This window comes from Anopheles stephensi, chromosome 2 (genome assembly GCF_013141755.1).
Source record: "Anopheles stephensi strain Indian chromosome 2, UCI_ANSTEP_V1.0, whole genome shotgun sequence".
Classification (NCBI taxonomy): Eukaryota; Metazoa; Arthropoda; class Insecta; order Diptera; family Culicidae; genus Anopheles; species Anopheles stephensi.
The window spans coordinates 81,334,015-81,356,870 of record NC_050202.1 but is presented as its reverse complement, the minus strand read 5'-3'; the positions used below and the strand labels follow the sequence as shown (position 1 = coordinate 81,356,870).

Genomic DNA, 22,856 nt, shown 5'->3' with positions numbered 1-22,856 from the left:
GTTAGATTTTGTCAGGCTTGTGATATACTCGAATGACTCAGACTGACTGTATGAGAAATGGAGGGGTTGAAGTGTTGGGTGCGCTTGTCACACTGACCTGCCGTATGAGATATCGTAAGATCGTATCGAGAAATTCGCTGTCAATGGTTTGAACTTCAATTATGTGCCTTCTGTAAATGTCTTGTACTAAGGTTGGAATGATTTTATTCAAAAATGCTTATTATTTTCGATTATTCGCCAGGAAATGATAATTTTTCCACGGATTACGCTTCGTCGAGGATTGCCGTTGCGGAGAAGTGCAGCATCCGATCGGAGGGCACCTTTTGCTGTTCGACCACCACGATGGTGTTGCCGGTTGGCTTGAGCAGCTCCTTCGGCAGGTAAGTCGTAACCTGCGGTCCAACAACTGGCCAGTAGCGTCCCAGATTGAAGCCGTTGATGAATATAAAGCCCTGCAAAAGATAAGCAAGTATCAATTCGCCGTTGCTTTGGGAGCATCATGTTAGTCATTGTGAAGACCCACCTTGCCCCACCCGTCCATGTTGATGTAGGTGTCCTGGATTTCGGAAGCCGGAATGTCAAAGACAGCCTTCAACACGATCGGTCCATGTACGGCCATTCCGCGATTGTTCGCCCCGGTACCACCGGAAACGGTATCGATGAATTGTTGCACCTTGCTGTAATCATCGAACGCAAACCCGGTGACTTTCCACTGTTCCAGCTCCATCGTGTACGGTTCGGCAAACGTTTGAATGGTGACATTGCCCAGAATACCCTAGTGGAGAGGAAAGCATGCTTAGCGTTTTCCATCATAACGGTAACCGATATTATGGACTTGTACCTTATAGTCGTCGAGGATGTCGAAGTTGATGCGTCCCTGGTTCTCAACAAGAATAGCCAACTCCGAACCGTAACCAGCCGTAATGGGAAGCGTATCGATAGCGTTCTCTCTAGCCAACGTACCGGCGAGGAACTACAAAGAATAGAGAGAGATAATTACTGTGAGCACTTATCACCATCCACCTCATTGGGCGTGATGCTACTGCGAGGGCTATCTGCTGTACCTGGTCCAAATAAACTTGTGCCCTATCGTGCAAGCCGTTGATAGTGAGCCTATTGGGATCACGTGTCAGCTTCGGCAGAGTCGTTTCGTACAGCACGAAACCGGAGTTCTGGTTGAGCTCTTCGAACGTGAGCAGACGTCCATCCTTGTTGGATGCCTCGACGCCGAGCATCGAACGTCCACGCTCGGAAAGGATCGAATCAACCACGGTAAGCGGGATGGCTTCAAGTGTCATCTTGGGTGCGGGATCCGGAATCGGCATGACAGCTAGCGGTAGGTACTGAAAGGCAGAAAGACAGAGTGTAAACTGATTCTGCAGCTTCCCGTCGCTCATCGCATACCTCTCCAATTATATCCCGGAAGATGGTGTACTTCATCGTAGGATCTCCGGCTTCATCCATGGGCGCATCGTAATCGTAGGAGGTAATATCCGCCATGTACTTGCCCAGCCCCCAATCGTTAGCGCCAGCCCAGAACCCAAAGTTGGTGCCACCGAAGTACATGTAGAAATCAACGTTCCACCCATCGCGCAACATCTTGCGCAGGGTAGCGGCAAGTGGCTGTGCCGGACGGCGCTGGTTCGATTCCTGCCAGTGCGTAAGCCAGCCGGTGTAGAATTCGGTGTTGACCAGCGGTCCCTTCGGTTGGTACGAGCGCACCTTTGCTGCGTGTGTGTCGACCTCCTCATCCGTCATCAGTCCAAAGTCGGTCGTGATGAACACACCGTCAATCTGGCCACAGCCGATCTCATCGTCATAGGGACGATCGACCGTGAACAGCACCGCTCTGTCCTGTACGTAACGTTCGGTTTCCTGCTTCAGGAAGTTGAGGTACGGCTTGTCGCACTTGCCGAACGCACCATATTCATTTTCGATCTGCACCATAATGATCGGTCCACCGTTGCCGTACATGTACGGTGCCATACGACTCATCAGCTCGCCGTACCACTTGCGAACCTCCTCCATGTAGTTGGCGTCGCTGGTACGCACGGCAATGCCCGGGTACTTATTGAACAGCCAGTACGGTAGACCACCCTGAGGGGACGCGGGATGCAAAAAGGGTCAAATTCAAATCCTTCCCCCCTTCACACGCCACACCGGACTTACGTTATCGATTTCGGCACAGATGTATGGGCCTGGACGGAGGATCACGTACAGATCCTCCTCAATGGCAGCCTCAATAATGTCGGTCACGTTCGCGATGCCTTCCCAGTTGTACACTCCATCGCGGGGATTGTGCAGCGACCACTGTACGTACAGATCGACCGCATTCAACCCACCGGCACGCAACGTGCGCAGCTTCGTACGCCACGTTTCGGGTAACGCACGGAAGTAGTGGAACGAGCCCGCTACGTACCGGAAGTCCTTACCGTCCATCACGAACGTGTCCCGCTCATAGTCGATCGTGAAGGATCGTTCAGCCTGACGGGTGAGAGGAAGATAGAGAGACACCAAATAACCCACCGGAGCACATTTCATTCTGAGCGAATCATGGTCGATCGAACAGATATCACTTATGTTACCTTGGCCAAACCAACAACGGCCAAACACAGCACTAACGCTACGATGCAGTTTCGAAGCCACATCATTGCAGCAACACCTTCTTGGCAAACAACCAACACTGGGTCAATACTATCGGCGCCACCGTACGTGGTGTCCGTTCGGTAGTCAGCGAAAAACTGATCATGCGAATATACCGCGGCTCGCTACAAAATCTCGTTACCTTTTATGTACGCTTGTGGCTGGCCGGGCGTTTATCATCGCACCTACACATAAGCTAGGCGAAGAAAAATATTTATGTCATCACCGCTGAGCGTTAAGGTGGTCAAGTCTTCGCCAACTTCAAATGCCGATGCGCTCCACCGACACCACAAGGACGAGAGGATCCTTGTGCTAATTTGTATAACAAACACATCATCGATATAGCAAATTATTTAAATATTAGTTTCAATCGGAATCCATGGGAAGCCAGCACCCGTCGAACCTCACATGATCACATCCAGCAGCGGAAATTGATGCGATAAGACGAGTATCGAGAAGCTCCTAGTCGTCTGCCTCAGTGGATGGTATTGCTCTTCTTTGATAAGATTGTACCTGTAAATAAGGCGGTCGGTGGGAAATCTTACTTCATCTCCGCCGTCGTCATCGCTCTGCAGCCCGAACACCAGCCCTAGCGTCAGGGCCAGGACAACAACAAGCACCACACCACAGACACCAAGCAGCTTTGTACGGCGGATCATCTTACTGATGATTGATGGTTTGATCCGTTCACCCAGGTAACGCAGCCAAGACTGATAGGGCGGTTAATCTGGCGGGTGGTTTTTTAGTGTTTGATACCGGGGGTCGGAATGTCCTTTGGGACGATAATTCGATGGGTCGTGTTAGAAGTGCTTAGGGTTAGAGGACAGATCAAAGTGCAATTTGAAGTGCTTGCCGCAATCGGTAGAATGAGGCTTAGTGAATTGAGATTTATTTGAATTCTTTCTTTGATTTGTTGAGCTTTATTGATATTCATTTAAAACTGATCCCATCTAATTAGATTGAATTAGATTAGATCAATTGAACTGATGATAATTTAAATAGAGAAAAGGCAAACCATGAGGGTCGTGTCTTTTTAAAACGTAGTGGGATGTGCAGCCAATCATTTGTAGAATTTTGCCGAAAAAGCTACATGATATTAAATTCATGAATAAATTAAAGATCTCAGCTATGGCTATCTACATAAAAAAGACTTAAGAAAATTAATTCCTAATTCTAAACCCATAACGATAAGAACAAGCGAATTAAACATTAATCCCCGCTTGGCAAAGTTAAGCCAATACTGTTACGACCAGTTGTCGAATTCTATCATCTTAATATCAACTAAGCATTTTTAAGTATGATATAATTCCCAATAATTAATAAGATTAGTCCTTCCAATCACAGTTACAGCCCTAGAACACCAGGTATGCCAGATCTGGAGTAGGTATGCCAGATCACTCATCGATCGACATATGTCTCGTTCAATTCGGCGTGAATTTATATTTGTTGAAAGCTTTATTTACAACTCTTCAATCTCAGCGAAACATGTGTCATAGGATTAATATTATTTTCAGTATTTTAATTTAACCTACGAAACAGACCATCTTCAACGATTAGCATATTTTAACATGTTTCAACACTTGTTCGTTTAATTCTAGCCGTACAGTAAAGACCTTCGCATGTTTCACGCACACAACGACCGCACTTCCGATTTCGAACCGGGGGTGATTCCCAGCGGACCAAATCACTCTCTGAGTTCCGATGAGAGCCCGGCTGGTGAAGTCACTCAAACGCTTTCCGATTGGCTCGAGTATCTTGAAGAAAATGAACGACATTTTAGGCTAAATTTGACATACTTTCTTTTTCTTATGATTAAAAAATTCAATATAATCTTGGCTATTTTTTCTCTTCGGGTTCGGGCTGTGAAATTAAACCTTAATTCCTTTTAAAAAAAATAAGAAGATAGCTTTAGGCTTTTTGCCGTAGCTCTTTCAACAAAGTTAAATAAAAATTGAGAAGGTTAATTTAAATTAATTTAATAGCGACTCCGAACAGCCACTAGAATACCCTGTAAAAAAAAATTGTACGCTGAGTGCTGTTTGCTGTGTTGGAGTCAAGCGTTCGCATACGAACCGACGGGGTGGTGGTGCGTATAGGCCCTTTCATCTGCGCTTGCTAGAAACATCCGCCAGCCAACATCGAGCCAGCACCCTCACTCACACTGGCACACAGTCACTTACAACGCTTGCCAGAGTACGGACGTGTCTCGTTCGTGCAAGCACCCCGTTAAACCGATCGAACCAGCACAGCGAACGGACGCACAGCAAATCGGGGTAGCAATTTACAACCAAAAAAATAAAAAACGTTCAAGAATATAATAAATATTACCAACTGCACGGGCACGGTTAGGGTTCTCGTAAGCAAAACGTTCACGAATGCCGTGCTAAGATAGCAATCACTCGCAGTTCGCGTATCGTGTCGCCGCGTCTTCTTTTGCTGTCCGTGTGACTACCCTGCTGCTTCTCTAGAGATAGCTCAATTTCAATCCCCAGTGTTGGCGAAGTGCGTGAACGTTGTCGGGCCATCGTTTGTCGTGAAGTCAGTGTTTGTTTAGCAATTGATTGATTACAATTTCTTCCAACCGTGGGTTTTTGAGGTGGAAGTTTGTTTAGAAGTTCATCAAAAGAGCCTACATCAACCGCGGCGAGGAGTGGTGTGTGTTGTGGTCTGCGCTAGTATGGGTGGAGATTCCGTAAAGGAAATGCGGTTATAGCCGCCCGTGGCGCATTCCAGCAGAGCAACGCCGAGGCCACTCTTATCAGAGGGTGTCGCATCTGTGGTGTCGCGGTCGGTGCAAGTGAAGAACGTGTAATTTTGGTGATTCTAAAGTCCAACAGTGTTCCTTCTCTCTCTCGATTTGGTGCGTGAGCCGTGCCTCGCGTGCCTTTACAGAGACACATCGAACGCAAGCCAAGTTCTGGGAGGGTGCAGGGTAGTGCGAATCGCTGGTACGAATCACACCCCGCGTTTCGCGGGGTAGTATAGCGCACCCCACGGCGACTGATTACGTCAACGTTTATTCGAGAAGCGAGTGTGTAGTGTTGTAAAAAAAAGATACGAACAAACCCACACAAGCGCAAACCAGCAGGGTAGGGTGAGCGATCGACGTTCTAGCTATAAGGGCGGGAGGGTGATCTTCGCGCGCGCGAACATCCGACTCGTGTGAAGAAGATCGCGCAGGAGACCCCTGCTGCTGCTGATGTTGGCGCTTCTCATCTCCATATCCCCCATATTGCTAATTTACGTTACGTTTCCTAAGCAGTTTTTCTAATTTTCATTCAATTCCGTTTTAGCAGCTTGCCACAGCTTTCCCACAATATCGACAAAAACCGGTGCCAGTGTGCAGTGCCTTCTTTATTTATTCGCAAAATCTTGCTCTCAGCATCGAAGAGCGAGGCAGAGAAAGTGTCAAGAAGAAAGTGGCATTCCAACGGGGTAGTAGAGATCCCGGAGCAAATCCAAGTCAAGTGCAAAAGCAAGTGTTTGTGTGTGTGTGTGTGGAGGAAGAAAACAGATAGTGATCGGCATTTTTCCCTCCAAAATACAAAAAAGTGAAACAAAAAGGTGCGCAGAAATTGGAGAAATTCCATGCTGATTTGTGTATAGGCACGTAAGAAAGGCGTGCACAAGTGTAATCACTCACCCTTAAGTGCGTGCGTGCGTGCGTGTGCGTGTTTTGTATAGAAAGAGGGTAGCCGGAGCCGGCGGTAAGAGCAGCACGACGCGACAACATGATACACGTAGGTGACAATACCTGGAACCTGAAGGTCTATATTACCGACCTTCAGGTGCAGAAAACGCTGCGCGTCCGGGGCGATCTGCACATCGGCGGTGTAATGCTGCGTCTGGTCGATCCAGGTACGTTTGGGGGGGACTGATAGATAGGGTGGTGGTGGTGGGCCCGACACCAAAACCGGACCTTTGCGAGAGAGGTGTCTTTGCGCAGGGAAAGAAAATGAGTTCGCGAAAGTAAGGCGAAACGCTATATCTCACCACACCGTCATTGCACACGTTGATGGACAGAGACCTCTGGGGATGTTGTGATGAAGCATTTAGAGATTGCAGTTGTCTCAGCACAGTGTGATGATGTGTGTTTGACCCATTGGAATGCGCTTTTACACCTCTCGCTAGGGCAACATCAGTACTTTTGTACGCCACGGGAGCAAACATGTGATGGTGGGATCATATTCGCATCGTTTACTGTGAGCCACTGAATAATAAATTGCTAATAATGATCATGTGCCATTATTTATTGTTGATCTTTGCTGATCTTTGAACTACAAGAGGAGAATATTTTTACTGAGGATTCCATCTAATACACCATACATAGAGAGGCCCGAGAGATTACGATTATTCTACGGGTATGTTGCACTCAGTAGATCATTTAGGCAAGACTAGGTCCCACTCTTCCTTTTTTCTCACTTTTTTCGATGAAATAATTCTACTACTACGCAATACCCAATTGACTTGTACCCAGGACTGAGAATACTTCTATCGGTGAATTAATGCTGAAAGTCTAGATCTGTAGAGAGTTTAACGGTCCTACAAAGAAGAAAAGTTTTGATAGGTAATAAAATTAAGCTTTTAACTGGATTGGCAATCCCATGGTTGGAATGAAATGCTTTTAGCTTAATAGATAAATCATGCGTTGTCCGATGAAGTGTCTGTGCGATTGAGCCCGGACATTAGTTCAATGGTAACAGGCAATGCCTGGTTTACGAACCTGTTTAATGTTTTAAAGTATCTTCGAACTTACTATTCAGCTGGATTTTAAATCCTCAGGCTATAGATATTTTTAATTTATGGACTGGACTGGACAATACATCCCGTTTGGATTAAAATCTCAATTCTATCCAGAGCCAGGAAGTGTCCATAAGCAGTTCTTAAATTAAATCGCAATGTCTTTTGCTTTATTTGCCTCTAGTATTGCCTTGTCAAACGGTTTCTTCACTATAGAAACCAATTTAATTCATTTGCATAACACAAAATTTGCAAATGATCTCATTCTCTCAACAGGCGTAGAAGGCGAACGTTAAACGGCCACCGTTTGATTGTAATTTTAATTGAAAAAAAATATAATAAAAATCCAAAACCAGACCCACATGCAACGTCACACCAGCGAGATAATGGAAGGTTCGTGCATTAATGTCTATTTGCACTTAACCCAGAGTTAATTAATGTACGTCAGCCGATAAGATGTTACCAGCTCGGGGACTGCAGCAAAAAAAAAAGCAGTGCAACACTTCATTTTGTCCGTGCATTATTTCTGCATCAACATTCTACCGTTTGGGTTGTGTGCGGTGCTCAAGGTTTCCCTGTATGCGTGTGCTGGTGTTGCGATTTCGCTTCATCCGGAGCACCGGAGAGAGGACATGCATACTGGTGGCGGATGGGTTTCTTCGCTGGCAAACCCGTTCCCGGTCGTGTGGAATGCCGTCGGCCGAGCGCGCTGCACAAACAAAAACACGGTACAACCACAACCAGCAAGATTGTCCAGTGCAAAACGCAACAGAAATGCACAGCACCTCGGCAGACTATCTGTGCCGATGGATAATATTTTCGCACAAAACTACTGTGCGGGAATGTGTCCTACGGCACGCGTGCGACTATCGAAGGAGGATTCTCACGTGAGGTGGTGGCTGGCTTTCGCTCGCATAACAAATCTCGCTACCGGATGTGATGCCCCACCGGAACCAGGGGCCGGATGTGTGTGTGTGTGTGGATACTACGTGCAGTCGAGATGTGACTCACTGGCCAAAAATAATTATTTGGCCATGATCCAACGAACGGAGGATTGTTTGCGTCACCACATTTGGACTTTCCACGTAGCTCGGGCAGGGGGATTTGCTTTGTAATACAACGGCGCGGAGTGTGCGGATGTAGCTTTCTTATTGTTCTTTCTTCAGCTTATATTCATCTCGCGGTGCCTTTCGTTGGCGATCGATTGCGGTCGTTCGATCGCATTCGCTCATCTTCCAACGCACCTTTATTTACATTCTATCGCTTCGGCGTGCCAAGGGAAAGGAAATGAAAGTGTTTCACGTTCGGCAGGGTAACTTACCATAGTGGCGTTGGCACGCGGGGTGGTTCGTTGTACAGGCGATCCTCCGGGGAGATGAGAGAGACTGCGTTGTGTGTGCGGCGATGAGGCAGTGTTGCGTTTTCGATAGTTATTAATAGAATATTTTCATTTATTGAGCAGAGCGTTCGAGGGTAACTTATGCTGCTCGCAGGGCAACAGATGGAGAGAGCGAGCGATTGATCGTCTCGATCTTTAGAAGAAGCTCTGAAGGACTCTGCCTTCACAAGCGAACCCACTGTCTGATCTTAAGGGAGACCGAACGTGAAGACTCACCGAATACTGCGTCTGCCTACACAAATCAGCATGCACACACACACACACAATCCGTCCGTCCGTCAACAACTAAAACAACACGTACGTACACTGGGCACAGGTTCGGCAGGGAACGTAGCAACAGCACGTACCGCGTCAGGAGGGTGTGCAGTAGTAGTAATTCGAGATACACTACACCAAGTGACCTAAACCGATGACGCAGCAAGTTAAGCGAACGGTAGCCAAACAACACTGGCAGAGCACACCACACCGCGAGGAGGTCGAATCTGCAGCAGCAGCGCACCACCTCAATGAATGCGGTGTGTGTGTGCAGCACGCACACCGACGATCGGTGAATCGACGAGATAAACAACTCGCGGCTCGCGATGATCGCGAGCGCACACCAACACCACCGACCGATGCTAGCGTATCGACGAAAGATTTATCTTCTACGTCGCCGTCGCCGTCGTCGTCGTCGTCGTGGTTGTGTGATGATACGCACCCCTGTACATCGTGAGACCTCCTCGTACGGTGACTTAAAGGACTTCGGAGTCTACGGGCTAGAGATTGATAAAGATAGGTTTTGTTATCTTGCCCCGAGATGTATTATGTTGTTTGAAGGGTGATGTTGAGCATCTATGACAAGAGTGTTGAGAATCTTAAAATACGTAGACAAAATTCTGTAGGGTCCCAAAAACTAATAACTAATCTTGCTTATAGCTCCTGCAAGCTACAAAGCTCCAGAACAAAAACGGAAAGTAACGTCGTACGAGATTGTATTCGTTTGTTAGCTGTGGTTGGCTTTACTTCGGTCGATTTCCCATCACCATCATCATGCCAGCGTACCAATGTGGTCTTGTTCTTGCTCCATCTCCATCCATACTTCCCTCGTGTACAACATCCCCTACCTCCACCAAACTCCAAAGGTACCGTTTCCCGTGCGCCGCAGCACGCTTACCTTATAAGGAACTCGTCCTTGGTTTCATTTTAAGCTGTCCGTGTGCCTCCGGTTCCGCCATGAAGCAGCGTGCGGTGCGTGTGATCATGCTGCAGGCAGAGCAGCAGCATCATAACACTGCCGCGTCGCCGACCGACCAGCACAGGGTGTTCCTTGGTGGTGATCACCGTTCATCCCAAAAACAGTCGTGTCAAGGAGGTTCGTGCTCGGTTTTTAATGGCGGTGGTGGTGTTCGGCGCAGAGCACGTAAATTCTAATGCACTCTCTTCCGCCAACCATTTAACCGAGCGCACACATGGTGTTTAATATTTTGTTTACGAATATCTGTATGTGCCTCGAACGATTTCCTCTCCGTGGCATGGGAGGATGGGCGGATACGAACGTAAAACAAAACACATCAACAACTTGTTCCTACCCACCTCACCCATCCTGGTAACGGTATCGCAGGAAATCACGGTTCCTAAATCATTTCAGAACGACCGACAGACGCGATATGTGTGTCCCATCGACGCAATATACCGTCAAGCACACACGTACGCAGAGCAGAACAGCGCATACGTTGGATGATGATCGAAAGACGTAGACCTTGTCCCATCGCATCGGTGCGTAACTGGGTTCGCGTTGAGCTGACGGCGTGTACGACTGGCTGTCTATACACCTTGGGCAACTGCGCCCGATCGCGCGCCCACAACCCTCCATCGAATGAACGTGGTAGCGGCGCTGGATGAAGACAGAAGGGGAGCGCGTACATACGCACACACACACAGAAATCATCTCGCTAGTGGCCCACTCCGGGAAAGGAAGTCCCGCAGACGATCGCGAGCAGCGATGGTGCAACTATTCCATTGAGCGGCGACTTCTCCATCCATCCTCTATTGCCACGGCTTCTGGAGCTCGCCTCAATCACCAGAACTCCTTGAAGGTGATGATCTAATGTGTGGCGGATGCGCACACACTGTTGGTCAGTGTAGTGTGCCCGAAGGAAGCCCAAAGCAACGGTCGATTTAATCGTGTTTGCCTCATTACCATTCGTCGATCGGATGTGTTTGTTTATGTTAAACTAATGGTGGACAGCATCGCGATATCGTAAAATGTGGACGACAGCGTTATTGTGCTGGTGCCACATACGGCAGGTCAGATCGATTACGAAGTAGCCTTGGTTGAACACTTGGTTGGTTATTTTGCGTTGGTTTAGAACGATTCCTTGAACCAACCGACGCAGCAGCTGTTAATAGAACGAAATACTGTGGAAAATAAACTAAGCAGGAAAGGTTAGAGAAAGATCACTCAAGGTTTTATCATAAAGTTACAAGTAGTACATGAAGTACAAAATTCATTCTCAACCATTCAGACAATATTTGCATGTCAGCAGCGGTTGGAACACTATTGGTCCAGACGACACATGTGTTCTAATTTTCCCCCTTTTTCCAAACATCGGAGATGATGTTCTCTCGCCAAGAAACACGATGTTACGGTAGCAGCTGCATGTACTTCAGACCCACGTGAGGGCGGCACTTTCGTCCTAAACCACTGCCGTCAACAGCAGCTCCCTCCGCGTCGAACCTTCCTCCATGGCAAAAGCGGCAAGCTGGCACAGTTGTTCTTTCATTCGAAATGGCATTCGTACTTCCATTCGTGACAGCTACACGGCGCAGCTGCTGTTGCGTTGCTGAACCCTGACCAGACGCTAGCCCCGATCGCGTACGCAAGGGACACACGAACACAGCACACAACAACAAGCGGTGGCATTCAAAACGATATCGTACCCGACCCTGATTCCCCACTCGCCAGCCTCCAGACATTACCGACATTACCGCCGCGCGTCTACGATAACATTCTTTTCGCACATACCACCGCACTCTCGCTCCCGGTGGAATTAACGTTCCCCCGCGCGGGATTGGCTCTATTTTTTGCATCACCAGAGATCCGACAGGGAGCGATAAGTGTCCCGGGGCGTCACCGCCAGCATTGACATTGAATTCCACCAAATGCGCAAGTTGCCAGACCGTAGACCTACTTTGCTGCGTTCGCGAAGTGGAATCTTTGTTTGATTAGCGGTGCTCACGTGCACCAGGTTCTTTCTGTTAGCAATAAGCACAGGGGGAACAGTCGTGGCTTTTGCGGCGGAGCGACATAAAAAGGAAGCCCGGGAAGCGCGTTGCTATCTATTTCCAGAGCAGATAGCTCCCGCCTACCGGAAAAGAGGAAGAAAAAGCCCCTGGTGACACTTTTACTGCCGTTCCCTTAGGGCGGGCGTGGTGTGGGATATTTTATCGCTTTTTGGACGGAGGCGCAGACCCGGCCGTTTCGAAGCCTTAACCTTCGAACTGGTTTGCCGTTGTTGGAAAGGTTGGCTAATTCCAATATTGATCGGAAGGAAGCGGGTTAATTTCCTGCCGCAATACCGAGGTTATGGCGTGTAAATTGAACGATTAATAGGCTGCTAATGGAGCAATAAAAAACCGTTGGTCATTTCCGGAAGGATTCGCCTGCTCGGTTTCGTGTCCTAGTCCTAGTGATCTAGTTTTGATTCCCCGAGTCAGGATGGATGAGTCACATATTTTGCTGTGTCCCATTTCTGAACCAATAACTTAAGATATAGCATTGGTACAAACTTGTGTTTAAGTACATATTTATTGGTGTTCCCGTTGATTCGCCCTGGGCGAACTACTACTGCACAGCCATAAAAATTCCAATTAAATTTCTATAAAACATCTCACAACACCGATCATGTACAAAGAGCAATAAATTAATTTGCTTATACCGTTTCCCCAAACCCCCTCTTTGGGGTGGCCTTAGGCGGCAGCTCGAGAGTTTTGTCTGTCCGCACATTGCTCGCTAGCAGAAAAGTCGCTCAAGTTCGCTTGGTGCACTATTTATAGCAGCACACCAAGAGCGAAACGAGCTCACTCAGGACCCATGATATGCAGAAGCGATCTACCCTGCGCGAACACAAACGCTAGTGTTTACGAAAAAAAAAAAAACAATCGTCTTCCCTTGTCACCTCACACCTCCGAGAACACAGGGGCTGTGGATAAGGCAAGCATAAATATTTTACTTGCTCAGTGATTCGAATTCTCATAAATATGGACCAGGATCGCTTTTTATAGCGCCCCAAAACCCGACACAACTCCGCTCGTAAATGTGTCAGTTGGCAACACTGCCAGACAACTTTCCCCGGGGCGTAAGCCCTTTTTGCCAGATTCCAGTGAAGAGAGTTGTAATTCGGCACCACCTCTCTCCGGCGGAACGGGGCCGGCAAGCGAGGGGGTTGTGGCTTTGCCGGAGGTTTATTTTTTTTTTACGAAATCTGAATCCATCAAGCACTCGAGATGAGTTGCAGTGATCGAAAGCCGCACGTCTTCAAGTTACGCGCCCGTTGTCTATACCCTGTGGGATAGATCATTGCGGGGCAGCAAGACCTGGTGGTTGCCCAGATCCTAGGAGAGAAGGCCAATTTTAAACCCGCATTCTAGTCCGACCAAATCATTGGAGAATGTTAAATGCTGCACAGGTTTAGCTGTTGCGAGAATAGGAGATGTCCATCTTCCTCCACGGACCATCATTCAACTGGTTCCGCACAAATTCCAATATCGACCCAAACTGCACATCCGAAATACCCGTCGGGATGCAGGCAGCACCGGACGCGGTTTGAAAGCGAGGCATGCATTACACCGATCGCAAACTGCCAGCAGATGGGTTTGCCTAGGGTTTCACGCTCTCAGCTCAGGGCGGAATGGCCGGCACAAAAGGCCCCGAGCCGAGGGACACAGTGGGATGGTTTAAATTACGACCCAATGTTGCGGTACGCATCCTCGGGAACGTTCGGCAGGCAGAGAAAGTACCGCCCCGGGTATGCACATTGCATTAAATCAAGCGAAAGTCGTTGCACACATGTGCAGGGAACGAACGTTCAATGCGCAACCATTAATTGTGGGTCCTTTTGTTACATTTTATCTCTTCCAAAAGATAAATGACCGTTGAACGCATATCCCAAGCTGTCACGGTCTTAAGCCTTGAAGTGCTGCTACAATGTTTAACAATTTAATCAGCATGATTGTTCCCAGGTGGGGTTGAAGCTTTTCCAGACGTTTCTGGAATGACGCGGCTTATCGCTGCAAATATTGTGTTATTATTTGAAGAGTGTTCATGCATCAATATTAGTATGTTATCGTGAAAAAATAACAGCTTTTGGTACATAACTCTCGAGTCAAACATTTTGTAAAATAAATATTTTGCTCGCTTTCTTCACAAACAACTATGGAGGTTATTAAAGCAGAACGTATCATCAATCGAACTCTTTCATGTGACTAACATCCCGTCAATTGCTTTCTACTTGCAGAAAACCCGAAAGATTGGTCAGACCACGCACTCTGGTGGCCAGCCCGTAACCAATGGCTAACGCGTACCAAGTCAACCCTCGACCAGGTGGGCCTACACGCGGACGCCCTGCTGCACTTCACACCGATGCACAAAACGCTGCGAGTTCAGGTAAGTTTCGTCCAGGCCCGCTTTTCGCTCCTACTGCTCCGGACACGCGTCACGAACGTGCCCTCCAGTTAGAAACAAGCTTCAATCGATGCCATACTACTGGAATGGCTTAATTGGCCAATTGGGTTTGACGGTTTCCGGTAGGCCATGTACGCAAAACGAACGCAGAACCCGAATTGACCCCAGCAAACAATGGCAAGCCATTTGCTGGGCCAGCGTGCGGATTTGCTTCGGCGGCTGCTTCTTTGAACGTGGAGTGGTGGCCATTCCTGTAACTGAACAACACTCGATCGGTAAACAGATGATCACGACCGTTGTGTTATTTGACTACCGCAAGCTTAGTGTTGCAGTGTATCGTATGCGTCCATGTGTCTATTTGATCTTCGCACGTCCCACACGATCCTACGCATGAGCGGCCTGATTCGATCTGGGAGCGATGTTTTGAAACCGAAACGCAGCTCCGATCGTCTCGTCGCCTCATTTTATGTCAAACTAGCATTAACGGCAAAGGGACGAAAACGAAAAACAAACTCCGAAGGCAGCACTAAAAATATGAAGAGACCGATCGTTTTCTAGCGTACCCTAGGTCCGCCATTTATATTGCCTATTGACCTTTTCGGGATCTCTGGCAGAAAACTATAACGAGCACGTGCTGCTACTAACATCTTCGTCTTCACACTTCACCGAGCAGCTAGTGCGCGTGTGTGTGTGTGGGACCGTTTGGTTTACGTTATGGCGGAGACGGTTCGCAGATCATAACGGATGACGACGGCCGCGTACACTGCGTGTCACGCGGACTCCCTACCCCACAAAGGAAGGCCGTGTGTTGGCGGGCGTATCGAACGGCCAGCTCGCCAACGCTGACCAAACGGATCCGTTGCGATCGCACTGCGGCTTATTTTTAGGTATGAGACCGAAACCGAAACAAACCGAAGAACCAATCGACGGCTGTTCCGCACTGCCCGGGCCTCACCGGGTTCCACCGCCTTATTGCACGGCGATTGTTACCGGACGCGGGCGTACGTTTGGGCGGGTTCGGTTCGCGTAACGCAAATGCATTAGCATACGAACGAACAAAAAAAAGGAGGTTAAAATATACCGTACCACTTTCAGCTAGGCACTACTAATGAACGTAACGCATGTGTTGGGCGAAGTTGCTCCGGATGGGCGGAGGACTTCGGAGTAGTGATCCCGGTATCCCTGGGCCACCACCAAGTGCATCATGCCGCACCACCACAACGATCGTTGTAATCCCACCGTAAAGGGGACCTAACTCTGCCACCACCACCTGCAGATGGACATTCCAGCGATTCAAGATTCATTAATCTTGGCCGGGGACACCTTGCGATCCGGCAGTCTCCCGAAAGGCGTTGAACCGATCCGGTCTATAGTTGGCCAATTCGTCGCCCCTCTTTTACGCGTGGGTTAGTAGTAGTGGTTTGGCATATTATGTATGCATATTTTAGAATGTTAAACGACTTCTTCAGTGCCCGCAGGAAATGTCAAGCGAAGCGTGTGTGGTCGTTAATCCAACTTTGGTTAGCCATCCAAAGCTGATCGTCGTCACACCAGTCGTGATTGAATTAGAGGCATCCGGTGCCGCAGGTACATTCGCAGACACTGCACTAGATCGGAATGCTTCTGCAAGCAGCCAACTGACTCCTTTAATCCCTTCCAACACTTAACCGGATTGTTCAAGGTTTGAATCACCGCTCTCTAGAACACTCACACGCTTGCGCCTCTACCATGAATGAACGCGCGGTTGGCTACGACACCTACACGCGGCAGCGATGACGACTAGCACCTGTTGGCGTTGGGTTGGCGTCCAGAACAACCGATCGCCAACTTGGCCATGGGCCAACACAACTGTTCCCGGTCGGTGCGTTTGCGCACCAAAGCTAAGTAAATTGTGCAAGTACAGTCCTACCATTGGAAAGCAACCAGTGCAAATGAGAAAACTTTCTTCAGTCAGTTCCACTTGGAGGAACTACCGAGTTTAAAAGCAGTGAGAAACACAACGTAGCATTCGTGGTAGTAGTAGTAGAAGCTGCAGAAAAAAAAGCGATACTAAAACTGTCGCACCACGCAAAGTGGATACTTGACATTTGACGAAGGGCGTCGAACGGCGGGTTCGGGTTTAAGTGGGCGACGATATTGCAACAGCGTCGAGTGGCCTTCTTTCGGATGGTTCGGGGACCAGCGAGCGTGTGCGTGGATCCAACGCGCCCCACTAGCTGCGTATCAGAGGAACCATATCTCGGATCCACCGCTCTAGAGTATTTACTCACTTTATCAGTCGGTAACTCTGGCACCAACTCCAATACCATTCTCCGCGCATTAAGAGCGGCGTGTTTGGCTGTGTACCTCAGTTTTTACTCCATCCGCTGCATTTACCCAGGGCCAGATGGCGTATGTCTCAAGCGGTACGGTCGACGACGGAGTGTTGTGGGGAGGTTAATGGTAAATGGAGTGTCAGAGAAGGTAACAACAGCTCACGGATTGAATCCTCCACCCTGATTGAATCAGAGACATCAACAGAGTTGCTGCAAGAATTTTACAGTTTATGACGTAGAATTGACCGTGTTTGTTTACTTACCACGATAACCCATGCAAATATCCATATAAGGGAATGTTTCACACCCTAAGCGCTTCGTTCTTCGCGCACGCCTTCCGATAGTTTTCTGTGGCTTGTTAGCTAAAAAACATAGTCATTTCTATTCCTGCTATCAAAACACGGAACTGAGCAAAAAAAAAAAATAGCATGACACACACAACCCGTCCCCCGACAAAGAAAGCTTTCTGGTTGCGTTTTTTGTGTGGCATGATTCATATCATCATAATGGATGGGGGCAAACATAAACCTTATGACTCATGAAAATTGACAGCCCTCCAGGGAGACTAGGTTACACTTTTCCAATTGTGATTTGTTACGCGCGTCGATTCAATATTTGTTAGGGGGTTTTCTCCAAAATTGGTCAATTAAATCTAAATAAACCTGTTTAAATGCTAGCGCCTCTCAGCCTAGGCGAAGCCACGAAAAGCCATTCAACGGTGAAGCTGTGAATGGGCGGACACGGACAGCCATTTAACGCCTGGAAACAATTTTGTCGTAACCCATCGCGCTTTGGGAAGTTGATTAATTATTCGGTTAGTAGCTTGCCCCGTGGTGAGTTTAGCATGACATCAGTAGTATGGAACCGATTGCTCAATGGTTCGAGAGCTGCTCCACCACAACCGCTTTGGGAGTGTGGTGGACGCGTCCATTTTTGCACGCGCCCATAACCTCTTTTGGAAGACATCCAAATGGAACGAGTGGTGGTCGCCGCCGTGGTCACGATTCACAAAAAGCAACCGCCCATAGCGAGCAGGATAGGAGCGCGCTTGTTTTGGTTACTGTTGCGGGGAGATTATTTTTCCACCGAAGATAACGAACATATTCTTGTTGATTCTATGGGCGTGCTTTTGGACAACCAACCCCCGTAGTAAGTAACACTCATGAAGCAACTCGGTGTGCGTTGTTTACGGTGATGCTGGATAACAGACTTTTTTTGTTTTAAAAAGAATCTGGGTCGTCTGTACACGATATGGGAGTACAGACAAATCCCCGCACGTCCACTGCCAGACACAGCGAGAAGCAAGAATTTGTTTGTTTCTATTAACCAGTTGCGATGGCCAGCAGCGATTAAATCAATGAAAGGACCGTGATTTTGTTCGCATCAAACATTTAAATTCTTCCCGAAGGCTCTCCGCTGTCTGCGAGATGACGCTCGGTTGCGAGGGGCTCTGGAATGGGAAGGAGGATGTTCGCCTGGAAGTGAAAGCGTGCGTGGCGGTTAATTTAAGCGGCATTGGTCTGCGTAATGAATCTTAATTGAAATGTGTACCCACCAACATCAGGCCGTTTGCGTATCATTGTCACGTTCACAGTCCGCTCGGGAATGTATATTAGCATCATTATTAGTGGCAGTGGCATAGCTTAAATTAATAGTTGCGAGGGAAGAAGTCCAGTTCAAGGTTCGAATTAACGTTCGCTGTGGTTTCATTTTGTAGCACGTTCTCTACAATTGTCCGAGAATAAAACTAGTAATGCCGTTTCACTGTCGTCTCCTCCCCTTCAGATGCCCGATCTGCGATACCTAGATTGCCGGGTTGACTTCTCGATCAAAACGTTCGGTGCGGTTGTGGCGTTGTGCAAGGACCTTGGCATTAGACACCCAGAGGAGCTGTCGCTGTGTAAACCGCTAGAGCCGATGCATCTAAAGAAGAACTATGCCGATTTGGCTAAGAAGAAGATACCGATCGAACAGAATGGCAACGGGCGGGACTACATCCATCTGCCGCCGGACACAAACACCTTCATCCCGGTGGCCGCACACAACCTGAACGGCAGCAACGGAAGCTTGGACAGTCCCGTCAACCATGGGCCGTTTTCGTGTGCCCCCGTACCGAACTCAAACTTCTCCACACCGAAACCGGCCCTGCAGAGCACTCCGATCAGTTCGCCCACTGGTGTAAGTATGCATAGCTTTGCGCGCTAAGTGGTGACCAGAATGTAATATGCGATTCATTTTCCCTTATAGACGTTGCGGCACGGACACGGTTCCGGCTTCAGTGAGTCGTCGTCCAGCATCGGGGATATGCAGGAAAATTTGGCGTACAGTCCATATGCACCGAGCCCGGAAGCTAGGTCGCGCCTGTTGAAACCAAAATCGTTGGTCGAGCGGGCACGCATGAACATCGGCTGGCTGGACTCGTCGCTGTCCATCATGGAGCAGGGCATCCGGGAGTTTGAGACGCTCTGCCTGCGCTTCAAGTACTACACGTTCTTCGACCTGAACCCGAAGTACGACCAGGTGCGCATCAATCAGCTGTACGAGCAGGCCAAATGGCAGCTGCTGAACGAGGAAATCGACTGCACCGAGGAGGAGATGCTGATGTTCGGTGCGCTGCAGCTGCAGGTGAACAAACAGAACGAGATCCCGCAGGCCGACTCCGGTATCGACACCTCCAGCCTGGACAATGCGGCCGACGACGATGTGGATGCGGCACTGCGCGAACTGCAGATCACGCTCGAAGGGCCGAGCAATGGGGTGAACGCGGGCGACATTACGCATATTCCGGAGCTGACCGACTATTTGCGCTTCTTGAAGTAAGTGGAAACGCTTCTCGAACGCGGAGTTCTTGAAAGGAGAAGTGGAGGAGAAACTAACCACCTTATTATGTTTGCCATTTTAGACCAAAAAAGTTCACCTTGAAGGGTTACAAGCGTTACTGGTTCACGTACAAGGATCTACATCTCCATCTGTACAAATCGCGGGAGGATTCGCGCTCGAACAGCCCGCCCCAGGTGACGATCAATCTGCGCGGGTGCGAAGTAACGCCCGAGGTTAATCTCGCGCAGAAGAAGTTTAACATCAAGCTGGAGGTACCGCTGGAGCAGAGCATCAACAGTGAAATGTGGATCCGGTGCGACAATGAGGAGCAGTACGCCAAGTGGATGGCGGCCTGTCGGCTCGCGTCCAAGGGCCGTTCGCTTGCGGACAGCTCGTACGACAGTGAGGTGGCCAGCATCCGGTCGTTCCTGAGCATGCAGAAACCGGCCCAGGCGCCGGCGATCAATCTAAACCCGGGAGAGATCGAACCGAACGAATATCTGGCCCCGCGGTATGTGAAGAAGCTGAAGAACAAGGCCATCATCCGGATGCTGGAGGCACACGCGAACGTGAAGGATTTGCCGCTGATCGAGGCGAAGCTGAGCTACATCCGGGCGTGGCAAAGTTTGCCCGAGTTCGGCGTGACACTGTTCGTGATCAAGTTCGACGGACACAAGAAGGAGGAGCTGCTCGGTGTGGCGAGCAATCGGATCATGAAGATGGACATTGCGACCGGCGATCATCTCAAGACGTGGCGGTACAATACTATGAAGGTGAGCGTTTATAAAACATGGCCTCGAAGGTCCGGAACTCATGAGCGATTCTAATTCTTCCTTTAGGCCTGGAACGTGAACTGGGAGATCCGCTGCATGATGGTACAGTTCCAGAATGAAACGGTCGTGTTCTCCTGCCTGTCGGCGGACTGTAAAGTGATACACGAGTTCATCGGTGGCTACATCTTCATGTCGATGCGTTCGAAGGAAACGAACCAAACGCTCAACGAGGAACTGTTCCACAAGCTAACGGGCGGTTGGAACTAGAGAATGCACACTCCCAGTATCAGTCGCAGCGATGCTTCGGGATGATTTTACTCGTTTCGCGTGCACCATTTTACGTTTACGTTTTTGTACTTCTTGTTGTACTGTACATAACACATTAGCGGTTAGTGTTTTAGCGTTTACTGTAATCGTGTACATCCATCCCTTTCCCTAGGTGTTTTATGTTTTGTTTAACATGCCCGCTTTTGTAATCGTAGCTTCCCTATTACGTTGTGGCATCCTTCTCGGTAATTTTCCTCCTTGCTGTATCCCGTTCTTTTTTTCTGTTTGTTTCATATGTTGTTTTCAAACAAACAATTTCCGTGTACAAACACAGAAGCAAAACCAATTCAATTAAAGGTACGCCGGCGGGACGGTCAGACACGGTTCTCGGCTATAGCAATTCTTAGGCAATATCGAAAGCGACTAGCAATGAGCAGGAAGCGAAAACAATCAGATGCCTTACTTATTAATAATTAGGAAAAGCGATTAAAAAAGTATTTCATGGTTAAAGATGTGTTGTAGGCCAAACCAGCAGCTCCAAGCGCGGATCGGGAGGAGTTAGTTTTAACATACGACAATCGTGTACGGTTAGGCTTTACGGGATTAGCCACGATACGGTCTTCCCCACAATTTCGTGAAGCGAAAAATAAGGTGCCTATGCAGAAGAGCTATTCATTATTGCACGTGTTATCATCATGCAACTGCTTTTGCAAAACGGTCGGCGAACCCACAACGACGAACGATCGATCGGAGTGTTGTGTAGTATTTTTGTAATTTGAATTATTTTTTTTAACTGCTGCACTACAGGTTAACAAATCGATATACCACTACCAGGAGATGCAAGGTCTACAATGAAACAGTTCATGCCCTTGTCCGCACGCTACTTAACATTCTCACGGGTGTTGTTTGTTTGACGATTTGGTGCAGCCAAACTTACGCATGATTCTTGGTGAAATGAGTTCAACCCTCACTAGCACAAACTAATTCGCCACCGCTTCCGGAAGAACGGACGGATGGTGTGTGTCGGCGTTACTTTTTTGATGTATTCGTTTTTTTGTCGGCAATCATGTTAGGCACTAATTTTACTGTTGTACTAAAGTAATAAATTCGATTAACAATTAATAGCGAGCTATGGGGGTTACATTTATTGTAGGTTGGTAAGATTTTGGAAACGTCGGCCCAGGACGGTAAAGTAATGCGAGCTCGACTCCGGCTGTTCGTTAGCCGGTAAGTTACAGCCAGCCGAGCTGAGCACTCTGGCCTCTAGCTTATTGGTTTCGTTCACAAACTGAAGCAACGAGCGTACCCTTTGCCGGTAATATGTTTTACAGTAGACAAACGTTTTCGTTGCTGCATAAATAAGGAACATGAATGGATGGTGTGCGAGTGTGTGTGTGTTACATATCACAGACAGTGTTAGTTGGGATTGGTGAATTTACTTACAAGGGTAGCTGTCGTGCTGCGCTTTACCAGTTTTGGTGCTCATCTTGCGTTTCTTCGGTTTCTTTGGTTGGACATTGCCTGTAAAAAAAAAACGAACACACAAGAGATAAGTTCCCAAACCCCTGGCAAAAAGGGTCGTTTCTCGAGACGCACCTTCAATTGTGGGGACATTAATCGGATAATCCTGCTCCACGGTGTAGGTAAGTATTTCTATAGTTGTTGAATCCGGATCAGCTGCAAGATATGTGGTAAGCGATATCGGTACAGAAAGGTGCCAGTTTGATACAGCATTTCTTACCATTATCATCCGACATTTTGTCCTGGGTGTGTGAAGTGCCTAGTAAATGTACTGGAAGTTGCAATCCTTGCGGTTAAACCGTATTGAACGCAATATAAGTGGCGCACCGAACAGAAACGGAACCAGCACGAAGGAGGATGCGATACGAAAGAAAGAAACCAAGTTTGACAGTTGACGGCGAAGAAGAAAACATAAACACAACTTCATTTTGACATAACGGCTCTTTTCAGCTAAATGCAGCTGCAGTGTTTGGTGAAAAATTATTAACTGTTTTATAAAAGCAATAGAAAAGGTTCAGAATAGTGCTAAAACGTTTTTTGGCAACAAAAAACCCTCCATAATTGCCTGTGCTGCGTTTAAGAATGCTTGCCGATCCCTGGCTGTGATATTTAAATAGCTTCCTACATTTTCCGCTAGATGGCGCTTGTAAGCATTCAAACGAAATTAAAATAACGGTTACTGCATGCATTTTTTCAACTCTTGTACACGCCTTATT

At 48.1% G+C, this 22,856-nt stretch overlaps 2 protein-coding genes across 5 annotated transcripts; one reads left to right on the top strand and one right to left on the bottom strand.

Moving 5' to 3' along the window:
• Window positions 1–179: 179 nt before the first annotated feature.
• On the bottom strand, window positions 180–22,140 carry LOC118505563 (beta-galactosidase-like). Of its 4 annotated transcripts, XM_036041519.1 has the most exons (8): window positions 8,999–9,379; window positions 8,705–8,768; window positions 2,170–2,484; window positions 1,405–2,097; window positions 1,065–1,343; window positions 842–973; window positions 524–775; window positions 180–452 (listed from the first exon to the last, which is right to left on the bottom strand). In XM_036041519.1, the coding sequence occupies exons 1-8, from the start codon at window positions 9,028–9,030 to the stop codon at window positions 264–266; spliced, it is 1,956 nt and encodes a 651-aa protein (XP_035897412.1). In that variant the 5' UTR covers window positions 9,031–9,379; the 3' UTR covers window positions 180–263. The 4 variants fall into 4 exon arrangements, with proteins under 4 accessions (XP_035897412.1, XP_035897414.1, XP_035897411.1 ...); XM_036041521.1 differs by lacking the exons at window positions 8,705–8,768; window positions 8,999–9,379 and adding an exon at window positions 22,063–22,140; XM_036041518.1 differs by lacking the exons at window positions 8,705–8,768; window positions 8,999–9,379 and adding an exon at window positions 3,189–3,454.
• Window positions 4,770–21,747, top strand: LOC118505562 (unc-112-related protein-like). Its single transcript, XM_036041517.1, has 7 exons — window positions 4,770–4,916; window positions 5,937–6,501; window positions 14,278–14,426; window positions 18,545–18,937; window positions 19,007–19,575; window positions 19,662–20,352; window positions 20,419–21,747. The coding sequence occupies exons 2-7, from the start codon at window positions 6,375–6,377 to the stop codon at window positions 20,617–20,619; spliced, it is 2,130 nt and encodes a 709-aa protein (XP_035897410.1). The 5' UTR covers window positions 4,770–4,916; window positions 5,937–6,374; the 3' UTR covers window positions 20,620–21,747.
• Window positions 22,141–22,856: the final 716 nt, after the last annotated feature.

What these genes read in the sequence shown, in the direction of transcription:
- LOC118505562 (XM_036041517.1), top strand. Translation starts at nt 6,375, where the DNA reads ATGATACACGTAGGTGACAATACCTGGAACCTGAAGGTCTATATTACC. An exon ending in GCTGCGTCTGGTCGATCCAG is followed by an intron (nt 6,502 to 14,277) that starts GTACGTTTGGGG and finishes TTCTACTTGCAG; the next exon opens with AAAACCCGAAAGATTGGTCA. An exon ending in GGCGGTACAATACTATGAAG is followed by an intron (nt 20,353 to 20,418) that starts GTGAGCGTTTAT and finishes TTCTTCCTTTAG; the next exon opens with GCCTGGAACGTGAACTGGGA.
- LOC118505563 (XM_036041518.1), bottom strand. Translation starts at nt 3,302, where the DNA reads ATGATCCGCCGTACAAAGCTGCTTGGTGTCTGTGGTGTGGTGCTTGTT. An exon ending in CACAAGTTTATTTGGACCAG is followed by an intron (nt 974 to 1,064) that starts GTACAGCAGATA and finishes TATTCTTTGTAG; the next exon opens with TTCCTCGCCGGTACGTTGGC. An exon ending in ACATGGACGGGTGGGGCAAG is followed by an intron (nt 453 to 523) that starts GTGGGTCTTCAC and finishes TATCTTTTGCAG; the next exon opens with GGCTTTATATTCATCAACGG.